Source organism: Schistocerca gregaria, chromosome 4 (assembly GCF_023897955.1).
Source record: "Schistocerca gregaria isolate iqSchGreg1 chromosome 4, iqSchGreg1.2, whole genome shotgun sequence".
Classification (NCBI taxonomy): domain Eukaryota; kingdom Metazoa; phylum Arthropoda; class Insecta; order Orthoptera; family Acrididae; genus Schistocerca; species Schistocerca gregaria.
Window position 1 is genome coordinate 256253555 of NC_064923.1, and position 26627 is coordinate 256280181.

The following is a 26627-nucleotide window of genomic DNA, read 5'->3' on the forward strand; positions in this document are numbered from 1 at the left end:
ACCTTAACGTTCAAGGACTGAAAGATAAAGAACTTATCATAAATGAGTTTGGTCTTGATAACCAGTTTGATATTTTTTGTCTGAGTGAACACTGGGCTAATGAGAATGAACTTGCAGTTGCCAAATTTGACAATTTTAGTATAGTAAATACTGTAGGAAAGAGCACATTAGAGGTGGTGTGGCAATTTATTCCAACCACTCACTCAATTGTACAATAACCAAACTAGACCTAAATTCCTTGTGTGATGAACAGCACTTTGAAGTTACGGGTATAATCATTAATAGTCATAAACTAATAGTAGTATCCATGTACAGATCACCAAAGGGAAGCATTAACATATTTTTAGAAAAAATGGACATGCTATTGAGTGAATTAAGTAATATTAAACGGCTACACTATGATATTGCAATAGGAGGTGATTTGAATGCTTATTTTGATGTTACTAAATGTAAGTTGCTAAATGTAGTGTTGTAGATCTGGAAAACTTATTAAGACAATACAATTTACATCATGTTAATAACAGGCCCACAAGAAACAAAGCATGTTTAGATAACATCTTTGTAAACTTCAAGACCACTGAAAACACTTGCGAAGTTGCAGTGTTCCCATTCTCTGACCATGACTCCGTATCTCTAAATTATGCAAGTAAAATTCCCCTCAATAGGAGCAATGCAAACAGACCTATCCCAGCAGTTGTGATTACCAGACCTATAACTGAGGATAAAATTAACACATTTCGTAATTTCCTTGCTGACAGGGACTGGTTTGGCCATTGTAGTGTCGATGGACATTACACTCAAGTATTGACCTGCCAGCCAAAAGCCGGCCGGAGTGGCCGTGCGGTTCTAGGCGCTACAGTCTGGAACCTAGCGACCGCTGCGGTCGCAGGTTCGAATCCTGCCTTGGGCATGGATGTGTCTGATGTCTTTAGGTTAGTTAGGTTTAATTAGTTCTAAGTTCTAGGTGACTAATGACCTCAGAAGTTAAGTCGCATAGTGCTCAGAGTCATTTTTTTGCCAGCCAAAATAATATTTGATAGATTTTTTTATGCATTCTTGACCCTATTTAACTATAGTATTCCCATAAAGAAAATCAAAATAATGGACAGCAGCCACAAATACAGATCTCAAAACAGACAAAATATATGGTACACTAAACAGCTGACAGATCTAAAGAAACAAGTTTTGTTACTGTACAACATATACAATAGTATGAAGTCTGACTGTGCCAAATCAGCCTATGTGGAATGCAGGAATGAATACAAAAAAGCCATCCTGCAAGCCAAAAAAACCTACAATGCCAACAGCATACATAATCCCACCAATAAATGCAAAACTGCTTGGAAAGTAATTAACAGTGCTGCCACAGATACTAAAAAAGACAAAATTATTATCTTACCACAAACACTCAATGAGTTTTTTTATTAATTCAGTGAAAGAAATAGGATACGCAATTATCAAACCAGACATTAGTCCATCAGAGTTACTCTCCCAAAATTGGGGTAGACAGTCACTAAATACAAGCATGCTAACCTTCTCCGAAGTAACTCCTCGATATGTACAAGGGGTCATAAAACAACTGAAATCATCTGATAGCTTAGATATATATGGCATATCATGCAACCTGCTAAAAAAAGTGTGTGATTGCATTCTGTACCCTTTAACCCATTGCATAAACAAGTGCTTACTTGAGGGATATTTTCCTGATGAGTTAAAACTGTCTAGGGTCGTCCCAGTATACAAAAAGGGAGATACAGACTCTCCATCTAGTTACAGGCCTATTTCAATAGTACCCGCATTCTCCAAGGTAATAGAATGCATCATGTACCAACAATTATCATCTCACTTTGAGAATCTAGGAATATTTAATGCAACACAATATGGATTTAGGTAGAATCTGTCAACCATTGATGCAATCAACACGGTAGTCAGTTACATTCTCAAAGTTTTTGAGAACAACGGCTTTGCTCAGGTCTCATTCTGTGATCTAAGCAAGGCCATCTGTGTTGAGCACACGCCACTACTAGAGAAACTAGAATTCTACGGCATCAAAGGAAACAGTCTCAGACTATTAAAAGCTTATCTCAACAACCGTAAACAGGTAGTTTGTGTTTGTAAGAAAATGTCAAACATAGAAAATGTTAAAGTAGGTGTGCCTCAGGGATCTGTACTGGGGCCCTTCCTGTTTCTGATAATGATCAATGACCTCCCCTCGTTTATTAGATCCACCACTGTATTGTATGCTGATGATACGACTTTTCTTCATAGCAGTAACAATTTTAATAATCTTAAAACCTGTGCTGAAAATACACTCACTCATGCAGCATATTGGTTCAGAGCAAATGGTTTCCTGCTAAATGAAAATAAAACTCAGCAGATAATCTTCACTCTAAGAGACAAGCCACTATCTGATGATCCTAGTGCTGTTAAATTCCTGGGAGTTTATTTAGACGAAAAGTTATCCTGGGGCCAACATGTAAACTATATTAGTAGTAAGCTATCTAGAGTAATTTATTTATTAAGACAACCCAGTAATTGTGTACCTGAAACATACATCAGATCATCTTATTTTCCATTTTTCCAAAGTATAATATCCTATGGCATTATATTGTGGGGTAACTGTAGTCATATACATGACATCCTATTATTGCAGAAGAAAGCCATTAGGATAATTACAAATTCTTCACATAAGGCTCACTGCAAACCCTTATTTACTAAACAAAAAATTATGACTGTAATAAACCTCTATATATACAATGTCTTAATCTTTACGAAGAAGAACCTACAAGATGTGATACGTAGAGAAAATGTACATTGTTACAACACAAGAAGCATCAAACACATATACACGCCTTACCACAGACTATCAAAATCAATAAATAGCTATGAAGTCACAGGGCACAAACTATTTAATAAGCTGCCACATGCCATACAGGATCTTCCTGAACATATATTCAAAGAAAGACTGCATGAATGGTTTATTGCCCACCCGTTCTATGATATCAATGAATTCTTCAACTGTAAAATACAGTAATCCAACAGATGACCCACTATACATTTATTGCAATATAAGCTAAAATATTTCAGTAGTCAATACCTTATCACAGTGTATTACAAATTGTAACTTAATTTGACGTTGCCACTTGCTGTAATGGCCTAAAGACAATAAAATCTTTATTATTATTATTATTATTATTGTGAAGCTTGGAGTATAGATGAAAGTTACTTGTGCTTCTACTTGAAAGTTAGGACTTCGAAGCTAACGTTATAGTGACTGAGATACTGTGTAATAATAGCAATGTGTGTATTTGTTTCAGATTCAGTCCTTGTCCTTCAGTCTTGAGGAAGAAGAGGAAAATGATGATGATGATTTAGGCCACACCAGTGACTCAGCCGAAGAGAAGTTTGAGCCTCCTGTGAAAAAGAAAATCAGAAAAAATCCTGATGTTGATACAAGTTTTTTGCCAGACCGTGAAAGAGAAGACGAAGAGAACAGATTACGAGAAGAGCTCAGGCAGGTATATTACTATGGTTATCAATGTTCATTGTGCACAAAGTATAATTTTAGATCCACCAGTGTGCTATTGCTGGTGTGAACTGTTGTAATGAAATGCAAATGCAGCATTTTGTTGTGGACACCAAACATACAGATTAGAGAGTAAAGTACAACCATGAAATACAATAGTTTATACAAATAAAATACATAAAGTATCTGAGAGTATGTTGGTTAGGCCCTATGAGAGGATGGCTGATGACAAAATTCTTAAGCGAGTAATGAAAGCCAGATTGTTTCCCAGTACAAGGAAAGGCCAACCCAAGAGCCAGGTGCCTGGACAGTGTGTTGATTATTTTACCAAGATGGAAATCTAAGGGTGGAAGAGGGAAAAAACAGAGAACAGAGATGCACAGAGACAAATTTTTGAGGTGTCCGATGACAATCAAGAGCTGTAGTACCAAAGAAGAAGAAGAAATTTATAATTGCTGATGTAAACTGTTATAATGAAATACCAATGCGGACATTTTGTTATGGACAGCAAATCTACAGATTTGTGAGACAAATAAGGCCTAGGGTTGTTAATGTCCCATGCATCATGACTGTAATGGCAGTTGACATGATCTAGGGAGCAAACAGTTTTAAGAGAATGACATGTTTGTTATGTAAATCACTGAAATAATACCTGTACAGCAGACGAATATGTGTTAAAGCCTGTATTTTCTGTGGAATGGCATTTTTAGGGGATCAGAACATGAACTATAGACTGATGAAGTAAAACTATTGACCACCACAATATTTCGTGCCAACAGATGGTGTTGTGGGCACATGATGCTGTAAGGAAAGTGTATAAACATTGCAGATATGAATGAGGAATCGTTCAAGTGATGATACAGGTCACAAGTGGTGAAATCCACTGTCATAAGCAACTCTGACAAAGGGCAGATTCTTACAGTCTGGCACCTGGGAATGAGTATCTCAGAATCAGTGAAGCTGGTCAGCTGTTTCTGTTCTACTGTCTTGAGCATCTGTGGAAAATGGTAGAAGTATGGCAAAACCACAAATAAGTGGCAAGGTGTTATATGTCCATCCATGTGGATGTCGGAGGCTTGCCCACTCTGTAAAGCAGGATAGCAGGTGATCTGTGGCAGATCTGACAATAGAGTTCAGGCACAAGCATTCCAAAGTGCACCATTTAGTGCATACTGTTGAACATGGTGCCTTGCGACAGACAATGTCTGTGTGTTCCCATGTTGACCCAATGACTTGATCAGTTATGATTGAAGTGGACACAGGAATAGCAAGATTCGACCACAGATAAATGTGAACATGTCATCTAACAGAATGAATCTTGTTTGTTGTTGCACCATGTCAGTGTTTGTGTCTATATATGCATTCATCCAGATGAACAGCCACTTGAAATATATTCCACACCAAAAACACAGTTGATGGGGGCAGTATTATGCTGTGGCGGACATTCACCTGGGATTCCATGGAATCTGTGATAGTAATAAACGGCACCATGATAACAGTGGATTATGTGAACGTTAATGTAGACCACCTGCATCCTTTCATGCTTGATGTCTTCCCTGATGGTGATAGAATTTTCCAGGAGGATAACTGTCAGAGTCACAAGGCCAGAATTGTACTACAGTCATTTGAGGCCTTTGATAGTAAACATACACCTTCATGTCTTGCTCATCAAATTTGCGTAATCAGCACAAACTCTAAAAGAAAATTTAATCATCCTGTGTTCATATTACATTTGTTGCTTGAAATAGTGTTTCTTCCCAAGTAGAAATAAATTTCTACTGATCCAATGTTTCCGTAGTTGTTGTCACCAATAAGATTTAAAATAATGAAATAGTAAAGAGTTTAATGTCCTGTGGTTTTATAATTCTCTTTAGGTTTAGTTTTGAAAGGAATTGGCTACTGTCCGTTGTTATTCCGCTGTAGGAGTGATGGCTGTTGTTTTCAAAGGTGCTTCATGCAGACTAATTAGTTTTTTAATCCTAGTCGGTTTAAGTATTTCATGCCTGAAAATGTGTTACTCTACTTAAAAGTAATTGTTCATGGCTACTGTCCAGTTGTCACTTGGTTAATACTTGGGTGGTTACATAATTAGGCAGACCTAGAAGTAATTTTGTAGTAGTACATCCCAGATGGCACATTCCACTGATGTGCATGGGACATTCTTACACCTTGGAATTAAATTTATTCCATTCTTAATATTTATAGTGTTAAACTGAAGTCTGTATTACTTCTAAATCTGTCAATGACTCAATATCCAAGGCAAAATGCTGCATCCTCTCTAACAGTAAGTCTTCAAACCATTCATAAATTATGTCTGATATTCAGTATGATCATAGTTTTGTTAATAAGTGTTGATATGTTACTGAGTCACACTTTCCAGAAAACAAGAAGTGCTGCATGGGCATGATGGCCTTGGTCCATGGCTTTCAGGATGCCATGTTAGAAGAATACAAGATCGGTTTCACATGAAACCTGTTTCCGAAATCAAAGCAACCATTCTGTTCAGTGTGCCTCATTATGTTTAACATATGTACTAAGCTTCTCCAATAGATGGGTGCCAACAATGTTGGATAGTAGTTTTGTGTGTCATTTTTGCTACACTTCTTGTAGATGTGTGTGACCTATGCTTTCATCCAAGCAGTAGGTTCAGTTTTTTGTTCAAGTACCTGTGATAGATTATTGTTAAGAGAGGGACAAATTCTGCATAGAGTCTGATAGTAATTTCATCATGCCAAGGGACCTCATTCAGTTATAATAATTTCAGCTATTTTTCAATGTAACTGACACTAATATCTACATCACTCCTCTTTGTAGTGGAACCAGAATTAAAGTGGGGCAGCACTCCTTGATCTTCCTTTGTAAAGAACCATTTGAAAATTCATTTCTGTTTCTGTTTTGTCACCCTCAGTTTCAGATCCTGTATAATACATGAGTTCTGCACACTAACACTTTTAAAATGGAATGATCATATAAAGTTGATCGTCGGTAAAGCAGATGCCACACTGAGATTCATTGGAAGAATCCTAAGGAAATGCAATCTGACAACAAAGGAAGTAAGTTACAGTACGCTTGTTCGCCCAATGCTTGAATACTGCTCAGCAGTGTGGGATCCGCACCAGGTAGGGTTGATAGAAGAGATAGAGAAGATCCAACGGAGAGCAGCGCGCTTCGTTACAGGATCATTTAGTAATTTCGAAAGCGTTACGGAGATGATAGATAAACTCCAGTGGAAGACTCTGCAGGAGAGACGCTCAGTAGCTCGGTACGGGCTTTTGTTAAAGTTTCGAGAACATACCTTCACCGAAGAGTCAAGCAGTATATTGCTCCCTCCTACGTATGTCTCGCGAAGAGACCATGAGGATAAAATCAGAGAGATTAGAACCCACACAGAAGCATACCGACAATCCTTCTTTCCACGTACAATACGAGACTGGAATAGAAGGGAGAACCGATAGAGGTACTCAGGGTACCCTCCGCCACACAGCGTCAGGTGGCTTGCGGAGTATGGATGTAGATGTAGATGTAATATATTCCTGGCTTTTCTTTTGGAGTTGTAACAAGTCTTTTGATAACATTCTGCTACCATAGTCATTGAAGGCTTTACACATTGCTGTTTTGATATCCATACTCTTTCCATTTATCATCTCTGTACATTGAGCTCTTTGTTTTGTTTTACACATAATATGTAGTAGTTTTGTTTCTTTATAAGTTTATTTATGGAAAATATACTGTAGTGGCTGTCTTCTGTATTGATCTTTTACATTGTCATCATCATCATCATCATCATCATCATCTACAATGATGACTTCAGTCTTAAGACACATTTGATATACAGCTCTCCATGACAGTCTGTGCTGTGAAAGCCTCTTCATCTGTAATAACTATCACAATCTTCATCTATTTAAAGCTGCTTGCTGCCGCGCATGGAAATTCTTACACCTTCAGGCCATTGTCTCCTCCTACAATTTTTATCCTTCACACTTCCTTCCATGACCAATTTACAATTTCTTGGTACCACAGGATGTGTCATGTCAACCAATCCCTTCTTTTAGTCAAGATGAGCCATCAGTTTCTTTTTTTCCCAATTTGATTCAGTACTTCCTAATTTTTTACTCATTCTTCCCACCTAATCTTCAGCATTCTTCTATAGCACCCATTTCAGATGCTTTTACTCTTTTCTTGTCTGAACTACTTGTTGCTCACATTTCATTTCCATAAAAGACTACACTCCAGACAAATACCTTCAGAAAAAGACTTCCTCAAACTTAAATTTATAGTAGATGTTAACAAATTCCTCTTTTCCACAAATGCTTTTCTTGCTATTGTCACTCTTTCATTTTGTATCCTCTCTCCTTCAACCATAATCAGATATTTTGCTTCCCAAATAGCAAAACTCATGTACTACTTTTAGCATCTCATTTCCTACTCTTATTCCCGCAGTATCAACTGATTTAATTTGACTACATTCCATTACTCTTGTATCACTTTTGTTGATGTTCATCTCAAAACATCTTTTCAAAACACTATGCATTTCGTTCAACTGCTCTCACAAATCATTTTCTGTCTGTAACAGAATCACAGTGTCATCAGCAAACCTTAAATTTTTTATTTCCTCTCTGTGAACTTCAGTTCCCTTTCTAAATTTCTCTTTGCTTTCCTTTGCTGCTTGCCCACTCAACAGATTGAATAACATCAGGGAGAGGTTACAACCTTGTCACACTCCCTTCTCCACTACAGCTTTACTTTCTTGCTGTTCTACTTTTATAACTGCAGTCTGGTTTCTGTAAAAATTGTAAATAACTGTTCACTCCCTGTACTTCATCCTTGCTACTTTCAAAATTTTTCAAGGAGTATAGTCCAGTCAGCATTGCCAAAAGCTTTCTCTGAATCTACAAATGCTAGAAACATTGATTTGGCTTTCTACAACTTCTCTTCTAAGACAAATTATAGGGCCAGTACTGCTTCATCTGTTGCTATATTTCTCTGGAACCAAAACTGATGTTCCCGTATGTTAGCTTCTATCACCTATTACATTCTTCTGTAACTAATCCTTGTCAGTATTTTGTCACCATTGCTTATTAAACTGATGTTTCAGTAGTATTCACACCTGTCTTCTTTGGATCTGGAATTACTATAGTCTTCCTGAAGTCTGAGGGTATTTTTCCTATCTTGTATGTCTTGCACGTCGAGTGAAATTATTTTGTCATTGCTGCTCAGAGGACCTTAGTAGTTCTGAGGGATTGTCATCTACACCAGAAACCATGTTTCACTTATGTCTTTCAGTTCTAAGTCATATTCTCCTTGCAGTATCGTCATCTATTTCTTCTTCTTCTCTAACATCGTCCTCTAGTTGATCTCCATCATGTAGACCCCCTGTATATTCAATCCAACTTTCAGCTTTCCCTTCTTTGTCTGATACTGACTTACTTCTTGATATTCATATAGCTGCTTGTCCTTTTCTCCAAATATCTCTTTGATTTTCCTGTAGGCTACATTTATCTTTCGCCCAGTTATACATGCCTCTACAGCCACACATTTGCCCTCTAGACATTCCTGCAGAGCTGTTTTGCACTTTCTGTTAATCTCATGTTGTAGTTGTCTGTATTTCCTTTCGCATGCTTAATTTTCTGAATTTTTATATTTTCTTTTTTCACAAATTAAATTCAATATCATCAGAAATTTTGAATAGGACTTGTCTTTTTAACTTAGTCATATGTTACATTCCACATTTCATCTCTCAAAGCTACCCATTCATCTTCTGCTGTATTCCTTTCCCTTGCTGTAGCCCAAAATGGTGAAATGCTCCCTCTGAAATTCTCAGCAACCTCTGGTTTCTTTAATTTATTCAGATTCTGTCTTCCTTAATTTCCTACGTTTTTGTTATTTCTTCAACTTTAATTTGGCAACCAATGGATTATGGTCAGAGGCCATATCTATTACTGGAAATGTCTAACAGTTTAAAATTTGGTCTCCAATCCACAGCCTTACCATTATGCAATCTATGTGATATCTTCTAGTGTCCCCAATTGTCATCCACATATACAGCCTTCTTTCATACTACTTAAACCATATGTTAGCAATGATTATATTATCATCTGTGCAAAATACTACCAGGCAGGTTCTACGATCAAATTCCACCTCCTCACCGTAGTTAAATTTTCCTCCCCCCTAATTATTCCAATAATTTCATTTATCTAATCACACATTCTTTCAGTTTTTTCATCATCTGTGGGACTAGTTGGTATATGAACTTGTATTGATGTGGTGGTTGTTGACTTCATATCTGTCTTGGGTACAATAATGTGTTCACTATGATGTTCACAGTAGTTTACGTGCATACATATTTTGTAATTCCTTATTCAACCTCCTCCTGCATTATCCCTATTTGATTTAATGGTGGAATCCTGTACTGACATGATCAGAAGTCCTGTGCTTCCTGTTACCACACTTAACTAATTCTCACAGTATCTAGTTTCAGCTTATCTTCTACTTCACTTAAATTCTCTGACCTAGCTATTTGATTAGGGGATCAAACATTACACCTTCCTCCCCTCCCAATCTTAAGAATGCCAGTTTTGTTTTTCCTAGTGATGACATATTCCTGGTTAGCCCCATCTGTAGATCTGAATGGGGGACTATTTTACCTCTGGAATATTTTATTGAAGAGGAAGCCAACATCATTAAGCCATATATTCAGGCTGCAGGCCCCTATGGAGATGTATAACAGCTGTAGCTTGCCCTTGCTTTTAGCAGGTTCCAGTGCAGTAAGGCCACATAGGCTCTTCTTACAAGACCAGATCAGTCAACCATCTGGACTGTTGTCACTGCAACTACTGAAAAGGCAGCTGTCCCTCATGAGGAACCATTGGTTAGTCTAGCTTCTCCACAGATATATCTCATTTGTGGTTGAACATATGGTGCTGTTATCTGCATTATTGAAAAAACACACCAGCCCACCTGAGCAAGATCCATGGTTTTGGAGGGGAATCTATTAGATTAGATTAGATTAGATTTACTTTCATTCCAATTGATCCGTAGTGAGGAGGTCCTCCAGTAGGCATGTATTTGTCAAATGCGTGGTCAACTGTTTGTCTAAACTGGAGCTGTAGTTCCTGTTCATGTGCCTGTCCAGAGCAAAATTTGTATAGTTCCTCTTTGAGATGTAATACTGGTGTTTCTTTATGTAGTTACTAAATATATATAGAGCAGATGTTGAGTCGCAGGCAGGCACAACAAAAAAACTGCTAAACATGTAAGGTTTTGGCCAAAAGGCCTCATTCTAAAGTAGACAACACACACATTCACACAAGCACACATGACCACTGTATCTGGCCACTGAGGTCTCAGTGGCTAGAGAGAGTAGTCTAACATGGATGCACACGCACGTGTGTGTGTGTGTGTGTGTGTGTGTGTGTGTGTGTGTGTGTGTGTGTTTTGTTTGCTTTAGAAGAAGGTCATTTGGCGAAAAACTCATATGTTTAACAGTTTTTTTTTAACATCTCCTCTAAGTAGTGGTTAGCAATCTATTCTTTTCATAATTTTTTCATTATTCCGTCATGGATTTCCCATTGTTTGTTTTAATTAACATGTGCATCTTTCTACTAGTTTTATTTGTCATTTGTACTTTGCCAGTCATTTGGCTGTGGCTACATCGTGATCAGTGATAATTGTTTCAGTATGAGCATCTTCAAAGAGGTCAAATCTATTTGTTGCCATTAGATCTAATATTTCTCTGTGATGAGTGGAATTTCAAACTATCCATTTCAAATAGTTTTCAGAGAAAACATTGAGTATTGTTTGTCTGTATGTCTTGTCGTGCCCACCACCTACAAAACTGTAATCATAGCAATTCACTGTTGGATAATTAGAGGCTACTCCGAATATGATGGTGTGTTAAAGAAACATCTCTCACCCCCTCCTGAGCTTTTATATTCAAAGCATTCTCTTTTTATCTTTTGCTGCCTCGTATCATTATATTTTTACTGGATTCCGTTGAATTTCATTCTGTTTGTCTGAATCATGATTTATGAAATGAATTGATATTTGTATGTGGAATTCCTTGCCAGTGAAATTTTTGGTTCCAGACTGTCTCCCTTACAATTAGGTAATGCAGTTGTTTTTTGCCAGTTATATCCTTGGCTACGTTTGTACTTCAGCTTATGACTGACTTTCTTTCCTCATTTTCTATTCACATTGTACAACTGTTTTCATAAGAAAATTGTATTTCATACTTTCAGTCTTCATCACTTGTTACATAGCAGAAAGATATCTCAAACCTAGGACCTTGTGATTTTGGGTTTAATTTGGAAAGAAATATATTCTAAAAATGTTATCGGCAGCTGCTTTATAATTATGTAATTAATTTTTAATGAGAAAGTATCTTTAACCTCATGTTGCTGAAACCAAACAATTCTGTATAATTGTGATAAGTACTAATATGTTTTCTTTAACTCCCAGGAATGGGCAGCCAAACAATCATCTCTGAAGGAGGAAGAAATAGAAATAACATTCAGTTACTGGGATGGCTCAGGTCATAGGAGAACAGTACGGATGAAGAAAGGTTTGACATTTTGTTACAGTTGCTACAGTGTATAAGAAATGTATCAAGAACATTGATTTAGTGAACAATGAGATAAAACTATTAAATGTGGTGAATTATATTTTTACAGTTTGCTATAGTTCTTATCTGAAGTCTGATTAAAAGATTTGTTATTGTCCAAGTTCATAACAATACCTGCAACTGTTCAACTGATACACTCAAATTATTGACAAAAATGTTGAAACACATTATTGAAGCTAAGTTAATCTCACACTTAATGACATTCCCTTAGATTAGATTAAATTAAATTAATACTTGTTCCATAGATCATGAATATGACACTTCGTAATGATGTTTAACGTGTCAGGTTAATAAAAGATGTCTGTACAAGATATTGCACAACACTAATGTTTAAGTTGGTTTTTTCCCCCCTTAATTTATATCTAAAAATTCACCCAATGAGTAGAAGGAGTTGTCATCTATAAATTCTTTAAATTTATTTTTAAATGTTGGTTGGCTATCTGTCAGGCTTTTGATGCTGTTTGGTAGGTGACCGAAGACTTTTGTGGTAGCATAATTCACCCCTTTCTGTGCCAAAGTCAGATTTAACCCTGCATAGTGAAGATCATCCTTTCTCCTGGTGTTATAGCTATGTACACTGCTATTACTTTTGAACTGGGTTGGATTATTAACAACAAATTTCATAAGTGAATATATATACTGTGATGTTACTGTGAGGATTCCTAGATCTTTAAATAGATGTCTGCAGGATGACCATGGGTGGGCTCCAGCAATTATTCTGATTACACGTTTTTGAGCAATGAATACTTTTCTACTCAACAATGAATTACCCCAGAATATGGTGCCATACGAAAGCAGTGAATGAAAGTAGGCATAGTAAGCTAATTTACCGAGATTCTTACCACCAAAATTTGCAATAACCCTAATAGCATATGTAGCTGAACTCAGATGTTTCAGCAGACCATCAATGTGTTGCTGCCAGTTTAACCTCTCATCAAAGGACACACCTAAAAATTTTGAAAATTCTACCTTAGCTATAGACTTCTGTTCAAAGTCTATATTTATTACTGGAGTTGTGCCATTTACTGTACGGAACTGTATATACTGTGTTTTATAAAATTTAAAGAGAGTCCGTTTGCTAAGAACCACTTAATAATTTTGTGAAAAACATCATTTACAATTACATCACTTAGTTCTTGGTTTTTGGATGTTATTACTATACTTGTATCATCAGCAAAAAGAACTAATTTTGCATCTTCATCAATGTGGAACGGCAAGTCATTAATGTATATCAAGAACAGTAAAGGACCTAAGACCGAACCCTGTGGGACCCCGTACTTGATTAGGCCCCCCCCCCCCCCCCCCTCTCCTCCAGTTTGAGGAATCAGCTGTTGTTTTAAAATTACAGGAACCACTTATTTCAACTTCCTGCATTCTTCCAGTTAAGTATGAATTAAACCATTTGTGCACTGCCCCCCTCAAACCATAATGATGTAGCTTATCTAAAAGAATTCCATGCTTTGTACAATCAAAGGCCTTTGAGAGATCACAAAAAATACCAATGGGTGATGTCCGGTTATTCATAGCATTTAATATTTGATCAGTGAAAGCGTATATAGCATTTTCTGTTGAAAAGTCTTTCTGAAAACCAAACTGAGATTTTTTTAGTACTTCATTTTTACAAATATGGGAGGCTACTCTTGAATACATTACTTCCTCAAAAATTTTTGTTGGAGCTGTCAGAAGAGAGGTTGGACATTCGACGTATCCCCCTTTTTATGCAATGGTTTTACAATGGCATATTTCAGTCTGTTGGGGAAAACACCCTGCTCCTAAGAGCTATTACATACATGGCTGAGAATCCTACTTATCTGTGGGGAACAAGCTTCAAGTACCTTGCTGGAAATGCCGTCAATTCTGTAAGAAATATTTATATGAACAAATCTGTCAGAGATTCTGATTGCAAAATTGACAGTGTATGCAAAGGGAAAAATTGTATTTCAGTCACTAACAGTACTTAGCAAGCAACAACAACAACAATAATAATAATAATAATAATGTGGAGAGCATGAAATATAAGTAATGTAAAAGAGTCAATACAGTTAAACAATCAAAATGAGACTGGAAAGAAAGAGACTTGAATAAAGATTTAATGAAGCAGAATATGAGAAGTAAATAATGTAGCAGAAGTGACCTTGAGTTAGCTGCGTAAATATGTAATACTATCTTTCCAATTGGAATACTGAATACAGAAATCATTAAAAATCAAGAAAATAGTGTTTTTTTGCAGATAAAACCTTCATAAGTTGAAGGAGTCAGAGGTTGTTGAGAGTTTTTAGAGGGCACTGTACATGCTGAAGGGAATGAGTCAGGGTTGTAGACTATCCCTAGTGTTGTACACTGCGGATGACAGAGTGATTACGTCAGTGACATCAAAGGACTTGGAATAGCAGCTTAACAGGATGGATAGCATATTGAAAAGAAATTGTTAGATAGACATCAATAAAAGTAATACAAGGATAATGGAATGTAGTTGAATTAAATCAGACAAAAACTTAGGGATTTAGTTTAGAAAACTAGGTACTACAAGTAGTAGATGAGTTTTGTTATTTGGACAGCAAAATAATTGATGATAACTGAAGTAAAGAGGGTATCAAATGCAAACTGACAATATCAAGAAAAACATTTCTTTAAAAGAGGAATTTGTTAACATCTAATATCAGTGTAAGTGTTAGAAATGTTTTTCTGGAGATATTTTTGTGGACTGTAGCCTTGTATGGAAGTGAAATATGAACAATAAGCAGTTCTGGTAAGGGGATAATAGGAGCTCTTGAAATGCAGTGCTGTAAAGAAAGCTGAAGATTAGATGGGGTAGATCTAATAAAAAAATGAAGAGGTAGTAAACTGAATTGGGGAAAAAAGAAATTTATGGCATATCTTAACCAAAAGAAGGGATTGGTTGATGGGACACATTCTGAGGCATCAAGGAATTGTAAATTTGGTCATAGAAGGAAGTGTAAGGGGTAAAAATTGTAGGAGACCAAGGCCTGAATGCAGTAATTGTAAGCAAGGTCATGTGGATATAGGTTGTCGTACTTATGCAGAGATGAAGAGGCTTTCACACAATGGACAAGCATGGAAAACTGCATCAAACCAGTCTTTGGGCCTCCCTTGCAGGGGTTATATTAGACATTCAATGTGGACTACTTTAAAAAAAACTAAAATAAAAAAACTAAAAGTATTCTTCTGGTGATATTAAAACCAAGGAACAGTGTTTGCATTGTAGGCAAATCCTTAACTAAAGTTTAATGAAATGTGCAGCACACAATATCACTAGGCTTCCACAAGGAGTTGAAGGCTATTAGTAACAAACCAAAGGTTTTAAACCAAGGCTGATAGCTTTTCTCCAGACAAACACTTTCTTTTTTCCTGCAGGAATACTTCAGGCCTATGTAACAATAGTGTGAAAAGAAAAGTTGCTACTGACCGTATAATGGAGATTCTGAGTCGCAGACAGCCACAACAAAAAGACTGTCACAAATATACCTTTCGGCCAGTAAGGCCCTCGTCAAAATTAGACAACAAACACACACATACACACTCACACAAACGCAACTCACACACGACTGCAGTCTCAGGCAACTGAGACCACAGTTGCCCGAGACTGCACTCATGTGTGTATGAGTTGGGTTTGCATGAGTATGTATGTATGTGTTTGTCGTCTAATTTTGTCAAAGGCCGTACTGGCCAAAAGCTATATTTGTGAAGCCTTCATGTTGTGCCTATCTGCGACTCAGCACCTCTACTATATGGTGGGTAGCAACTTTCCTTTTTACCATGTTGTTACATTCCATCCTGGATTTTCCATTGTTTAATTCAGGCCTGTGTAATTGATTTTTGTAACTCACTAAAATGAATTGAAAAGTAGGCAGCACCGTTAATTTCTTTTCTGCCATATTCCATCTCAAAGATGTTTTTAATGCCATGATTGGGGGAACGGTGCACTTAATCTAATCCAAAAAGTATTGCTTACATAATACAGCCATCCTAATTTTGGTTTTCCATGATTTTACCAAAATATTCCAGGCAAATATCAGGATGGTGTTTCCTGGTAAGCTCTGGCTAACAACTGCCTCTTTCCTTGCCCGATATGAAGAGGATTTCATAGTTCTATCCTTTATTGTACTACTTTGTTATCTTTTAATAAGTTATGAATCTGTTATGACATTGTATTACTGGCTGAGAGCTCTAATTTTATAAAGACTACATTAGCTCTCTGCTCACAACAAACTTCAAAACTTTTATTACTGAAGGGTTGTTGGTAAAGTTCTTGTGAAGAATTTATGGTCCGTATTCATACTCAATGTTTTCCTTGATGTTTAATTGGATTACTGCGACATTTTAGCTGTTTAGCTATTCTGAAGTGAAATGTTTGACCTTTTAACTATGTATATTTTGGGTTACAGTTATATAATTTCATGGTCAGCTTGTAGTTGGCCAGGCTTGAGATCTGCAGCCATCATATTTTATTCTTCCAGTAGCACACATATAAGCCATTTACTATTGTGAAGGAGTGCTTAACTGTCTGCAGTGCAGTGATTTGGCTGTTTGTTACTGTCTGTTCTGAACCAAATATGATGGCTACAGCCCTCTAGCTCAGCCAGCCACGGCTACCCATGAAATTTTTATTGTAACCCAAAACAGATATACTTAACAAGGTTAAACATTTTGCCTGAGATTGGCTACACAGCCAAAACATCAAAGGACGCCAAATAAAATAGAAATAAAAAACAGCAAATGTAGGAAATGTATTTCTTTCAAAAAGTTATCATTTTACAACCAAATTTTTTTCCCCAGTTTGTCTGATTTTCTCACCAGTTGAGAGTGTCAACAGTCTTAGGCTAAAGACCTCAATTCATGCCAGATAAATTCACAGCTGAGCATTTCATTTTCATATTTTCTTCAGTGAGGTATCTTATAATTACAGAACCTTGTGCAGTGTCTCTTGCTATCAGTCTCACATGCCTAAGTGTGACCGCTTGGTATTTAGTCATTTAGTGGTGTTTCTTGTGTAACCCAATGTGTAAATGTATTAAAAACAAAGATTCCAAGACTTACCAAGCGGGAAAGCGCCGACAGACAGGCACAATGAACAAAACACACACACAGAATTACTAGCTTTCGCAACCGATGGTTGCTTCTTCAGGAAGGAGAGGGAAAGACGAAAGGATGTGGGTTTTAAGGGAGAGGGTAAGGAGTCATTCCAATCCCGGGAGCGGAAAGACTTACCTTAGGGGGAAAAAAGGACAGGAGTACACTCGCACACACACATATCCATCCGCACACACACAGACACAAGCAGACATTTGTAAAGGCAAAGAGTTCGGGCAGAGATGTCAGTCGAGGCGGAAGGCGCGCACACACACACACACACACACACACACACACACATCCATCCGCACATACATTGTGTGTGCGAGTGTACACCTGTCCTTTTTTTCCCCCCAAGGGAAGTCTTTCCGCTCCCGGGATTGGAATGACTCCTTACCCTCTCCCTTAAAACCCACATCCTTTCGTCTTTCCCTCTCCTTCCTGAAGAAGCAACCATCGGTTGCAAAAGCTAGTAATTCTGTGTTTGTGTTTGTGTGTTTTGTTCATTGTGCCTGCCTGCCGGCGCTTTCCCGCTTGGTAAGTCTTGGAATCTTTGTTTTTAATATATTTTTCCCATGTGGAAGCTTCTTTCTATTTTATTTACATCACCAATGTGTAAATGGAAACATACAAATTAAACCTCAACTAGTCTAAGATTTGCTGTCACTTATCATACCTTTTATGTCTGTGCCCTGAGTCTTATGCTATTTCTGACCTCTTTTCTTTTGCTTGTATACCAGGATTGCTATGCCTCCTGCTCTTTCCTGGATTTACTACAGTGTCTTGTCAGTATAGTTGCCATCAAATAGCAACCAGCATTACATTACATTGTGTGCTCTGTGATCAAGTATAGGCACAGCAGTTGACTTCAGTCCTCTGTAACTAGCATATATAAATGCTACAAGCTGTTGTGCAGTGAATGGTAGAGAGCAAATTATATCAGTATTAGCTCTGTACTATACTATTTGCATTTGAAGTGGGTGAAAAATGACATACTGTATGCCTCATAAATTCTTTTATCTTACAGGAGGTCTGTCCAATCTGACATGCTGAAACCTGTCCAGAAATTATTTATACAGGAAGAGCACACACACAACACACAACACACAACACACACACACACACACACACACACACACACACACACACTGTCAAAACTTTAGATGCTAAGACTCACTGCAAGCATTTAAAAACAATGTTGAAAACTGCCATATTTGTAGCTTACTAGGTGGTTGGAGGGATGTACACCCTTGCCATAGTTGCAACAGTGTATATGCAACACAGTGGGTGCATAGCTGTGGTTGTGGCACAATGTAAACAGGTAACATGGCACAATGTGATCATAATTTTATTTAAGTTTCCCTGACAGCATCTCTGGCACTGTTGTTCACAGCTGCTGTTTGCTGGAATTTGCAATTCACTTGATATCCATAATAATCAGCAGTTGCCTTTGCAGGTCAATAAGTGTTAACAATGGAGATTAAATTGAATTAATTTCCCATCTGATTTCTTCATATATTCTAGCTAATAGCATTTGCTTTGCATAGATTCCAGACTTTCACAGTAATGTGGAATCCAAGTAATGTTTTCAATCTTGCAGAGATTAAATATGAAACGTGTAGTATGCAGTTGAAATCATCTACTTCTACAGAATACCTAGTTACTTATTAGTTGATTTCTTGGGCAGTCATTCAAATTATGTCTTAACATTTTGTTAGAAATTATGGAAACAGTAAATAACAAATGATATAGTGAATTGTGGTTTGAATGATGAATGTTGTGGTAATTAATGTCCAAAACAAAATCTCTGTCTCTCTAGTCTGCAGAAAATATAGGTGTTAATAGCTTTCCGTGACACAGAAAATTCTGTAATTTTTTTGGTTAATGAAGGAGGGAGAAAATGCTTAAAGTCAAGCAGTGCCCAAAGCCAGTTCCGTTTTGTTAAACTTGAAAGTGAATTGTATAAATGTCACAAAGCATTACATGGCATACAAAATATACACCAAAATGGAACTCTCAGAATTGTTGAAGAAAAATTACCTGAAAAATTCAGAACTGCTTCTGGGAATCTACGCACTGTTACCCAGAGAGATCTACATGAGTGCACCCTGTGAAATGCAAGTGAGATTAACATTACTGATTTGCAGGTTTCTTTGAACTAGTTAAACAGATTCAGGAAATTATATGGAAAATGAAGTTGCAAAATTACGAAGTTTACTTCAAGTAAATGTGTAGAGATGTCTTTAATAGGTAATTCTGCTGAGAAATTTGTAGTTAACATAAAGACACAACTTCTTGTTACCCCCTAAAATACTGTGTATAAAGCCAAGAACTGTGTAAGAACTGCATGCAAACTGCACTTTGTCTCAAGTGGAAGAAAGACGAAGTGGTTTGCGCACTCACAATGATGTCAGTGATAAGTATCAGTGGGTTACTTTTTCTGCAGCTTTATGAGTCTCTTCAGGAATGTCGAGGGAAACTAAGACAAAATTTTTAAAAAATAACTGTTTGGTTGCAAAAATGCAGAAAAATGGAATAGGATAATTTTCTGCATTACATCCAGAACTACTTCTTGCCAGTTACAACAAACAATTTGTTGGACTCTTGGCCTGGACATAACATGACATCTGTCTTAAGAAGGTAGAAAAAGATTCACCTACTTGATAATGAAATTTTTTGACACTAAAGAATTTTTTAGAAAATTATTGGACAGTATAATTTCTGATAGTTCTTTGTTATTTTAGGTTTATCAGCAGAATAGTGTGGTTAAACTTCAGTCATTTGTGAATTGTGAATTTGCATCAACAGGTTTTATGAATTTGATAAGTTATGCCTAGCATGCAGTGCAATATGCAGAACAATGGCCATGACCATTACTTACTCCATCCCACTTCTGTCTAAATAAACTAATAATTATTGTGATGTGCCTAAATGCATTAATGTTTCTTTAGTGAGGTGTGCCTGCTGTAAAGAAAGTGTTTGTTTTCATCATCCAGTACACACTTCCCATTTTTTGATGACTTCTGGAAATAATCAAGGAACTATCTCATTGTTAGTAAAATATACCGTATTCAAAAATTATCATAAGAGATTGTTACAAATATTGTTATGAAATATTTCTTGACAACATATTAAAGTCCTGATTGATGGAAGTACACTGCCATGATTTTCTTTCCTCTGCTAGTCACTTTTGTAACAATTACATCTGCAATAGTTTAGATGACAATATTAAGTGCAAGTTATTTAAAAAAAATTAATGATTTGAGACATTTTTGGTGAGGTTTAAGTGCTTAAAATTCACGAGTGTGCACTTTGAAATTTGAGTTACATGACATTACATTCTCTCCAAGGCTCCGAATAACATACCAGGCAGGAAGGGCTGCACGAACCACTGTTATAAATGGTTCTTCATGTTGCAAAAATGAGTAACTTTAATGTTCTTTAAAAAACGATACTTGAAGTGCGCTTAGCAGCTAAAATTTTGACAGTGCATTTCTTTCAGTATCTTCTTCTTGTATGAAAAATTTAAGGTTAGGTAATGACGTATCAGATCGGACCATTATCTTGTCACGATACGATATGATATGGTATAGTAGTTATTGCAATGCCTGTGTTATTTTATTACAATGCGAAGTTCCTTTGGACATGTATGCATGTTCAGAGGAACACGCACTGCAGCGACTACCTGTACTACATTATACATAATGGACATACAAGTACAGGTTGTAGAAGTATGTTTGATGGCATATGGAAGTTTGGTCTGACAGTGAGTCATGCACAGATAGCCAAATTGTAAGGCGTCTGCTTGCGATAAGTGGGAAATGCAGGTTCGAGTCCCAGTCCGGCACAAATCTTCATTGTCGTCATTCCATCCTGCAGCTGGTGATTGCCCTTGTTTGCAATTGCGAATACATTTAATGTATTTTATAATGCAGTGCCTGTTCCTTTAAACATGCATGTATGTCCAAAGGAACTTTGCATCATAATCAGAATAACACAGGCACTGCAAGACCATATTTTTCTGCCGATACCAGGCAAGCGACTTTAAAAGACAACGTCTGGCCTGTACGGGAATATACGTGATGGACGAGTGCAGGTTGTAGACGCATGTTTGATGACATTAGGAAGTTTGGTCTTGCTGTGAGTCATGCACTGATAGCCAAATGGTAAGGCGACTGCTCATGATAAGCAGGAAATCCAGGTTTGAGTACTGGACCGGCACAAATTTTCATTGTTATCGTTCCATTCTACAGCTGGTGGTTGCCCTTATTAGCAGTTGTGAATACGTTTAATGTATTCCCTTGTTAGTTTCATGATCCTTACATGATATATGTGACAAATATAATAGAATTATTGTACAGTCTAGCTCAAATACCAGTTATGTAAATTTTCAGAACATAGTTTTACAACATCACTTATGACCAAATGATTTGCATTTAAATTCTCTAGGCACTCCCCTTACACTTTCATTTGAGGTTACCAACCTAGTAACAATTATAGCAGCATGTGTCAATTATTTTGTCATCTGGTAGGCCCACATGGTATAGTGTAGGCTGCACTAGCATATTGCACATGCTGTCCTTAAAAGTTACACTACATATTCCCAAAATCCTTTCAACAAATAAGTTTCCATTTACCTTCCTTAAGCTGATTTCATGTGCTGATTGAACTTCATATAAAAATTCTAAATATGTATGCTATTTCTTATGAGCATTCAGCAAAATGTTGATACAAATCAGATACATAATTAGCAATTGCTTCTGTGATAAAAACTTTATTTTTTTTTAATTATTGGTTCGTTTTAAGTAGTTATCTAATTCTTTGTGTTATGTAACAAAGACGTTTCATTAAAGAAGTATTGAAAGACATTAAAATGAACTATGGATGAAAATTTTGTTTTGAATAATTTGTCCAGTGCTGTAACACCCATTTTGAATATACTGCCACCGGTTCCACTTCATTTCAGCTTGTATTTTAGGTGGATGTTTAATAACAGTGTTGTAAAACAATCAATAGACAAAATATTAATGCTTTTATTTTAAACATATGTTTGTGCATGTGTAGATAGCTGACACATTCCATTAGCACAAGTTTCAAACTCAAAGCTCAGATGGAATACGAAATGTGACTGCAACATTAATGAAAAGAGAAGAAACATTAGATTAATGTAGATAATGGTGCTATTTTCACACAAGATGTGTGCATTAGACTGACTTCAACTGTTGTGTGAATGAGAATGATAGGTAAGCTGTTAGAGAGGGTAGGCATATATGAGGACCAGTTTGAAATTAATGCCTCCTATTTTTCCTCCTTCATTTAGTTGGTGAAGTAGTTATCATTAATTTTGTAACACTTTGGAGACCAAGCCAAAGTGAAAACTTGACTCATTTCATGTGAGAACAATGTATGAACATCTCACGACCTGCCTCTTGCCTGGTGCTGCATTCTGTTGTCAGTTTCTAGAATTAGTTTGAAAGAAATGTTAGTAAATGTTACAGCTGCTGTTGTGAATGGATGAGCCAATATGATCGCATTGATATAATTTTGTGCACGTACTCATTAGGTTTCGCAGTTTGCTGTAGTTCTACTACAGGTGTGCATATTTATTGAGTGACCAAGAAATTCTGAAATTCAGGATAAAGAAATTGCTCAATAATTCACCTCACATCAATTTCTTGGAAGGATTATTATACTTTCTGTAATTTTTTAAAAATTAGTTATCCATCAAAGAATTAAAGTAATATTTAAAATTAACCTTGAAGCTCAGCCCTTAAAAAATACGTTTTACTCTTGAAAATACTTCAGTTAAAAAGGGTGCCAGAAACATTTTAAATAATTGTATAAATGGCAAAAGGCATCTTCTAGAAGCCTGAACTCTCCTTCAGAAAATATTTACAAGCTGCAGAGCACCAAACATTCCCCATTTTTAAACCATCAATTTGGCACGCTTTTGCAAACCCTTTTCAGTTGCCCGTGCCAAAGCCAGCATCCTACGTCAACTGGTGGGAGCTCTATACAAGTTCAGAAAACCAATGGCATTTACGTGTTCTGTGATTGAGTTCCTTACTGCAGAAGGTGAAATGCCATGTTACATTCATGAAAGGCTGAAGATGATGTATGGAGGTGTTACAGTGGATGTCATTATGTAGACAGTCTTCATTGTTGTAGAGAAGTAGAACGGCAAATGCCGTAGACTGATGGAACACGGAGCAACTAGCCAGCAACTACATTGACTTTACACAACATCCAACATGTCAACTGAATCATACACAGTGAGTGCTGGGTAACAACAGATGAAATATATCACCTCTTATCTATTGGTAGAGGCAGTGTGATGGCCATTATTGAAAACTAGGCTACTCCAAGATTTGTGTACGCTGGATATAAGGACCATGATTTTGACTGCACAGGTATATATACTCTTGTTTCAAGGTGGAAAAAAACTTTGGATGAAGATGGTGATTATATTGAAAAGTGACAAATTAATTGTTAATGTTATAGCTTTTATCCTACAGCATTTAATTTTCTTGTAAAGTAAAAAAAAAAAGAAAAGGAGGCATTACTTTCTGACCAACCCTCGTAGTAGCTACAAAGTGAACAATATTGATGAAGAGAGATATTTGATATATTTTCAAATCCTAGTGTCATGTCCTATCTTTTATTTGTCATTTCAGTTTATTCTCTAAGTTCAGAATTACTCTAACATTTTTGCGATATTGCTGGTGTGACATGTCAAAGTAGCTACTTTATTGCAGGAAATTCTATATACCAGTTTCTACAGAGATGCTTGGAGTTGCTTCGAAAGGAATTCAGTGAGTTAAAGACGGTTACTGCTGATCAACTGATGTATGTGAAAGAGGATCTGATTTTACCTCATCACTACACATTTTATGATTTCATTGTTACAAAGGTATGTACATTAAATATATAAATTGTTCTTTCAATGATTAGTAAATATGAATATAAGAAACGTAAGTTGTTTTCCACATTACAGAAGGTTTTTTCAGTGTAGATGTGAAGCGCTTTCATAAGACGCTATCAGTGTATCTTCTGAGCATTTTTTTATTTTAATTCTGCTTGCCAAAGAAATTGAACTAGAAAAGACAAAAGGTGTAGTTTGAGAGAAATATGAGTGATCTGAATTAGAGATCCGTCTTTAGTGGATGAAGGAATGAAACCAAAGGAAGGAAAAGGAAATCGATGTTTTGAAATTCAAAGCCACCAAATGGAGATGTTGTAATTGTCTAAAGTTATTTGGACCTCATAGTCATATATATGTATGTAAGTTAGGGGCTATTTATTTATTTATTCATCCATACATCCATCCATCCATCCATCCATCCATCCATTCCTGCAGCCTTCGCAGACAACTTCAGGAGAGAGAGAGAGAGAGAGAGAGAGAGAGAGAGAGAGAGAGTACATGCACGCATGCGCGTGGATAGTGCTAATGTACTCGCACTGTTGATTGTTTGAATTATTCCTAGATTTCTTTATACAGTATACTCCCGATTATTTGGGGAAACATGGGAGGGGCAGGGGAAAGGGGGGGGGGGGGGGGGGGGGATGCCTGAATCGAAAAACACAAATAATCAAGATATTTTCAAACATGTATTCAGAACAATGTCTGTTGGATGAGTAGTAGCAGCAGAGTCGGTGGTCCATGTCTGAGCATGCTCAGTTGCGGCGCAGTCATCTTCCACTGCCAGTCTGACTTTGCATCCGCCAGCCCAAGTGTTTGGCAACCCACACTGCCAGTCCCCGTGTATGTGATGCATCATTTTTTTAAGACAAATAATATATACATGAATAATCAGAAGAACATTGTATCACCTTATACGTACATGTATATTAAGAGGAAATCAGTTACTTTGAAAAAAAGAAAGAAGAAGATATGAAATAAAAAGAAAAAAATACTGTTCTGCCTCTTGCAGTAATCAGCTGCTGTTTTACTCTTAACCTTTTCCACTGCGTAATGCAGGCACAAATTGTCCCTGTGCACTCTAAATAAATTTCCGCTGCCTGGGCCACAGAAGATTGTGCTAGTCTCTGTGTGGAAACAATGAGGCCCCTGACCAACAATTAGGATGTACATTAAAACAAAAATTGCACTTTTAGGCAAATATATTTACATAACTATTGCAATACTAATTTTTTCATTGTGTGTTAATTTTTGAAACTCTTCAGGGTGGACTGTTTCCATCATCATTTCAATCTAATAGTTTAGAAATAAGTCAGTCATCAGCAGAATCATTGTCAATGTCATTTCCACTTACACATTCCTCTAAAAGCTCCACAATCTCTTCCTCAGAACTGACTGTGCATGAAGAACTAGCCATTTCCCACCTACCAAATTGACATAATAATTACATCCTCTCTCTCAACACAACTGCTACAGTCCAACACTGAGTTAATGCGGGCTTCCCCAGATGGCAGTACTATGCAGCATTGATGCCTAGTATGGTCAGATTAAAGAATGGAGCACACGAGAGCTACAAAAAATTGTGTTGAATGAGACTTCACATCATAGTGGAAAACAAAATTTACAATGTCGAGTGCCACACGCCATCAGAGAGGAAAGGGTTAATACCACAAACAAAATAGTCCTGAGCTCTGATATCCCGATAAATTATAAAGGGGCTAATAAGACACTTTTTATTTTTTTGCTTTAGAAAATAACATTCCATCCTGAACCCGACAAAGGGGGGGGGGGGGGGCGTTTTATATGGAAATTATTTTTATTTCAAGTATTGTGATTGTAATAGGACAGTTCATTGTTAATTAACTTATGTTATTAAACACAAATGGTGTTAGGGAGAGAAGCTGGTAAGTATAAGAATCCCTGGGTGCATGTAAAGGCTTTTGCAAGATGTTCAGTTATTAAATTACACAATGTTCTTGCTATCTTGCTACATATTTCTGTAGAATAAATACTTCTTTGATATTGTGTTACTCCAGAATATTATGCCATAGGATGATATTGAATGAAAAGATGCAAAGCATTCTCATCGGCAGGTCAAAACATGATAAGTAGATACTCCAGCATTTAAGGCTAAAACTGATTAAAAAATGTTTTAAAACATATAGATGTGTGTGTTCTACCACCCATCAAGGTAATTTGTCTGTGAAACAGTACATTTGCTTACAATCAGTGTTTGAAGGCTAACATAATGTTTCCACACACAGTAGTTACAAAATCATATTTCCCAAAACAGCTCATCTCTCATTGTTCATCAGAGAGTAAAGGTCGAATTTAAATTAAGTGATTACAATACAGAGAAATGAAACAACTTGTAACAAAGATCTGGCTAATATGATCAGTCAGACGCACATGGCACTCAAGCTCTTATGGGAATCGGTGAAACAGAGCTAGTAATGAGGATAATGGGCAAG

The 26627-nt window shown here is 36.7% G+C and overlaps 1 protein-coding gene across 1 annotated transcript in view; it reads left to right on the plus strand.

Annotated features, from left to right (window-relative positions):
* Positions 1-26627, plus strand: part of LOC126267029 (protein FAM50 homolog) — a 126704-nt gene that overhangs the window by 73462 nt on the left and 26615 nt on the right. Inside the window, exons 4-6 of the mRNA XM_049971811.1 lie at positions 3318-3518; positions 11984-12086; positions 23993-24147. Coding sequence (XP_049827768.1) covers positions 3318-3518; positions 11984-12086; positions 23993-24147 — 459 coding nt within the window. The remainder of the gene's footprint in view (positions 1-3317; positions 3519-11983; positions 12087-23992; positions 24148-26627) is intronic.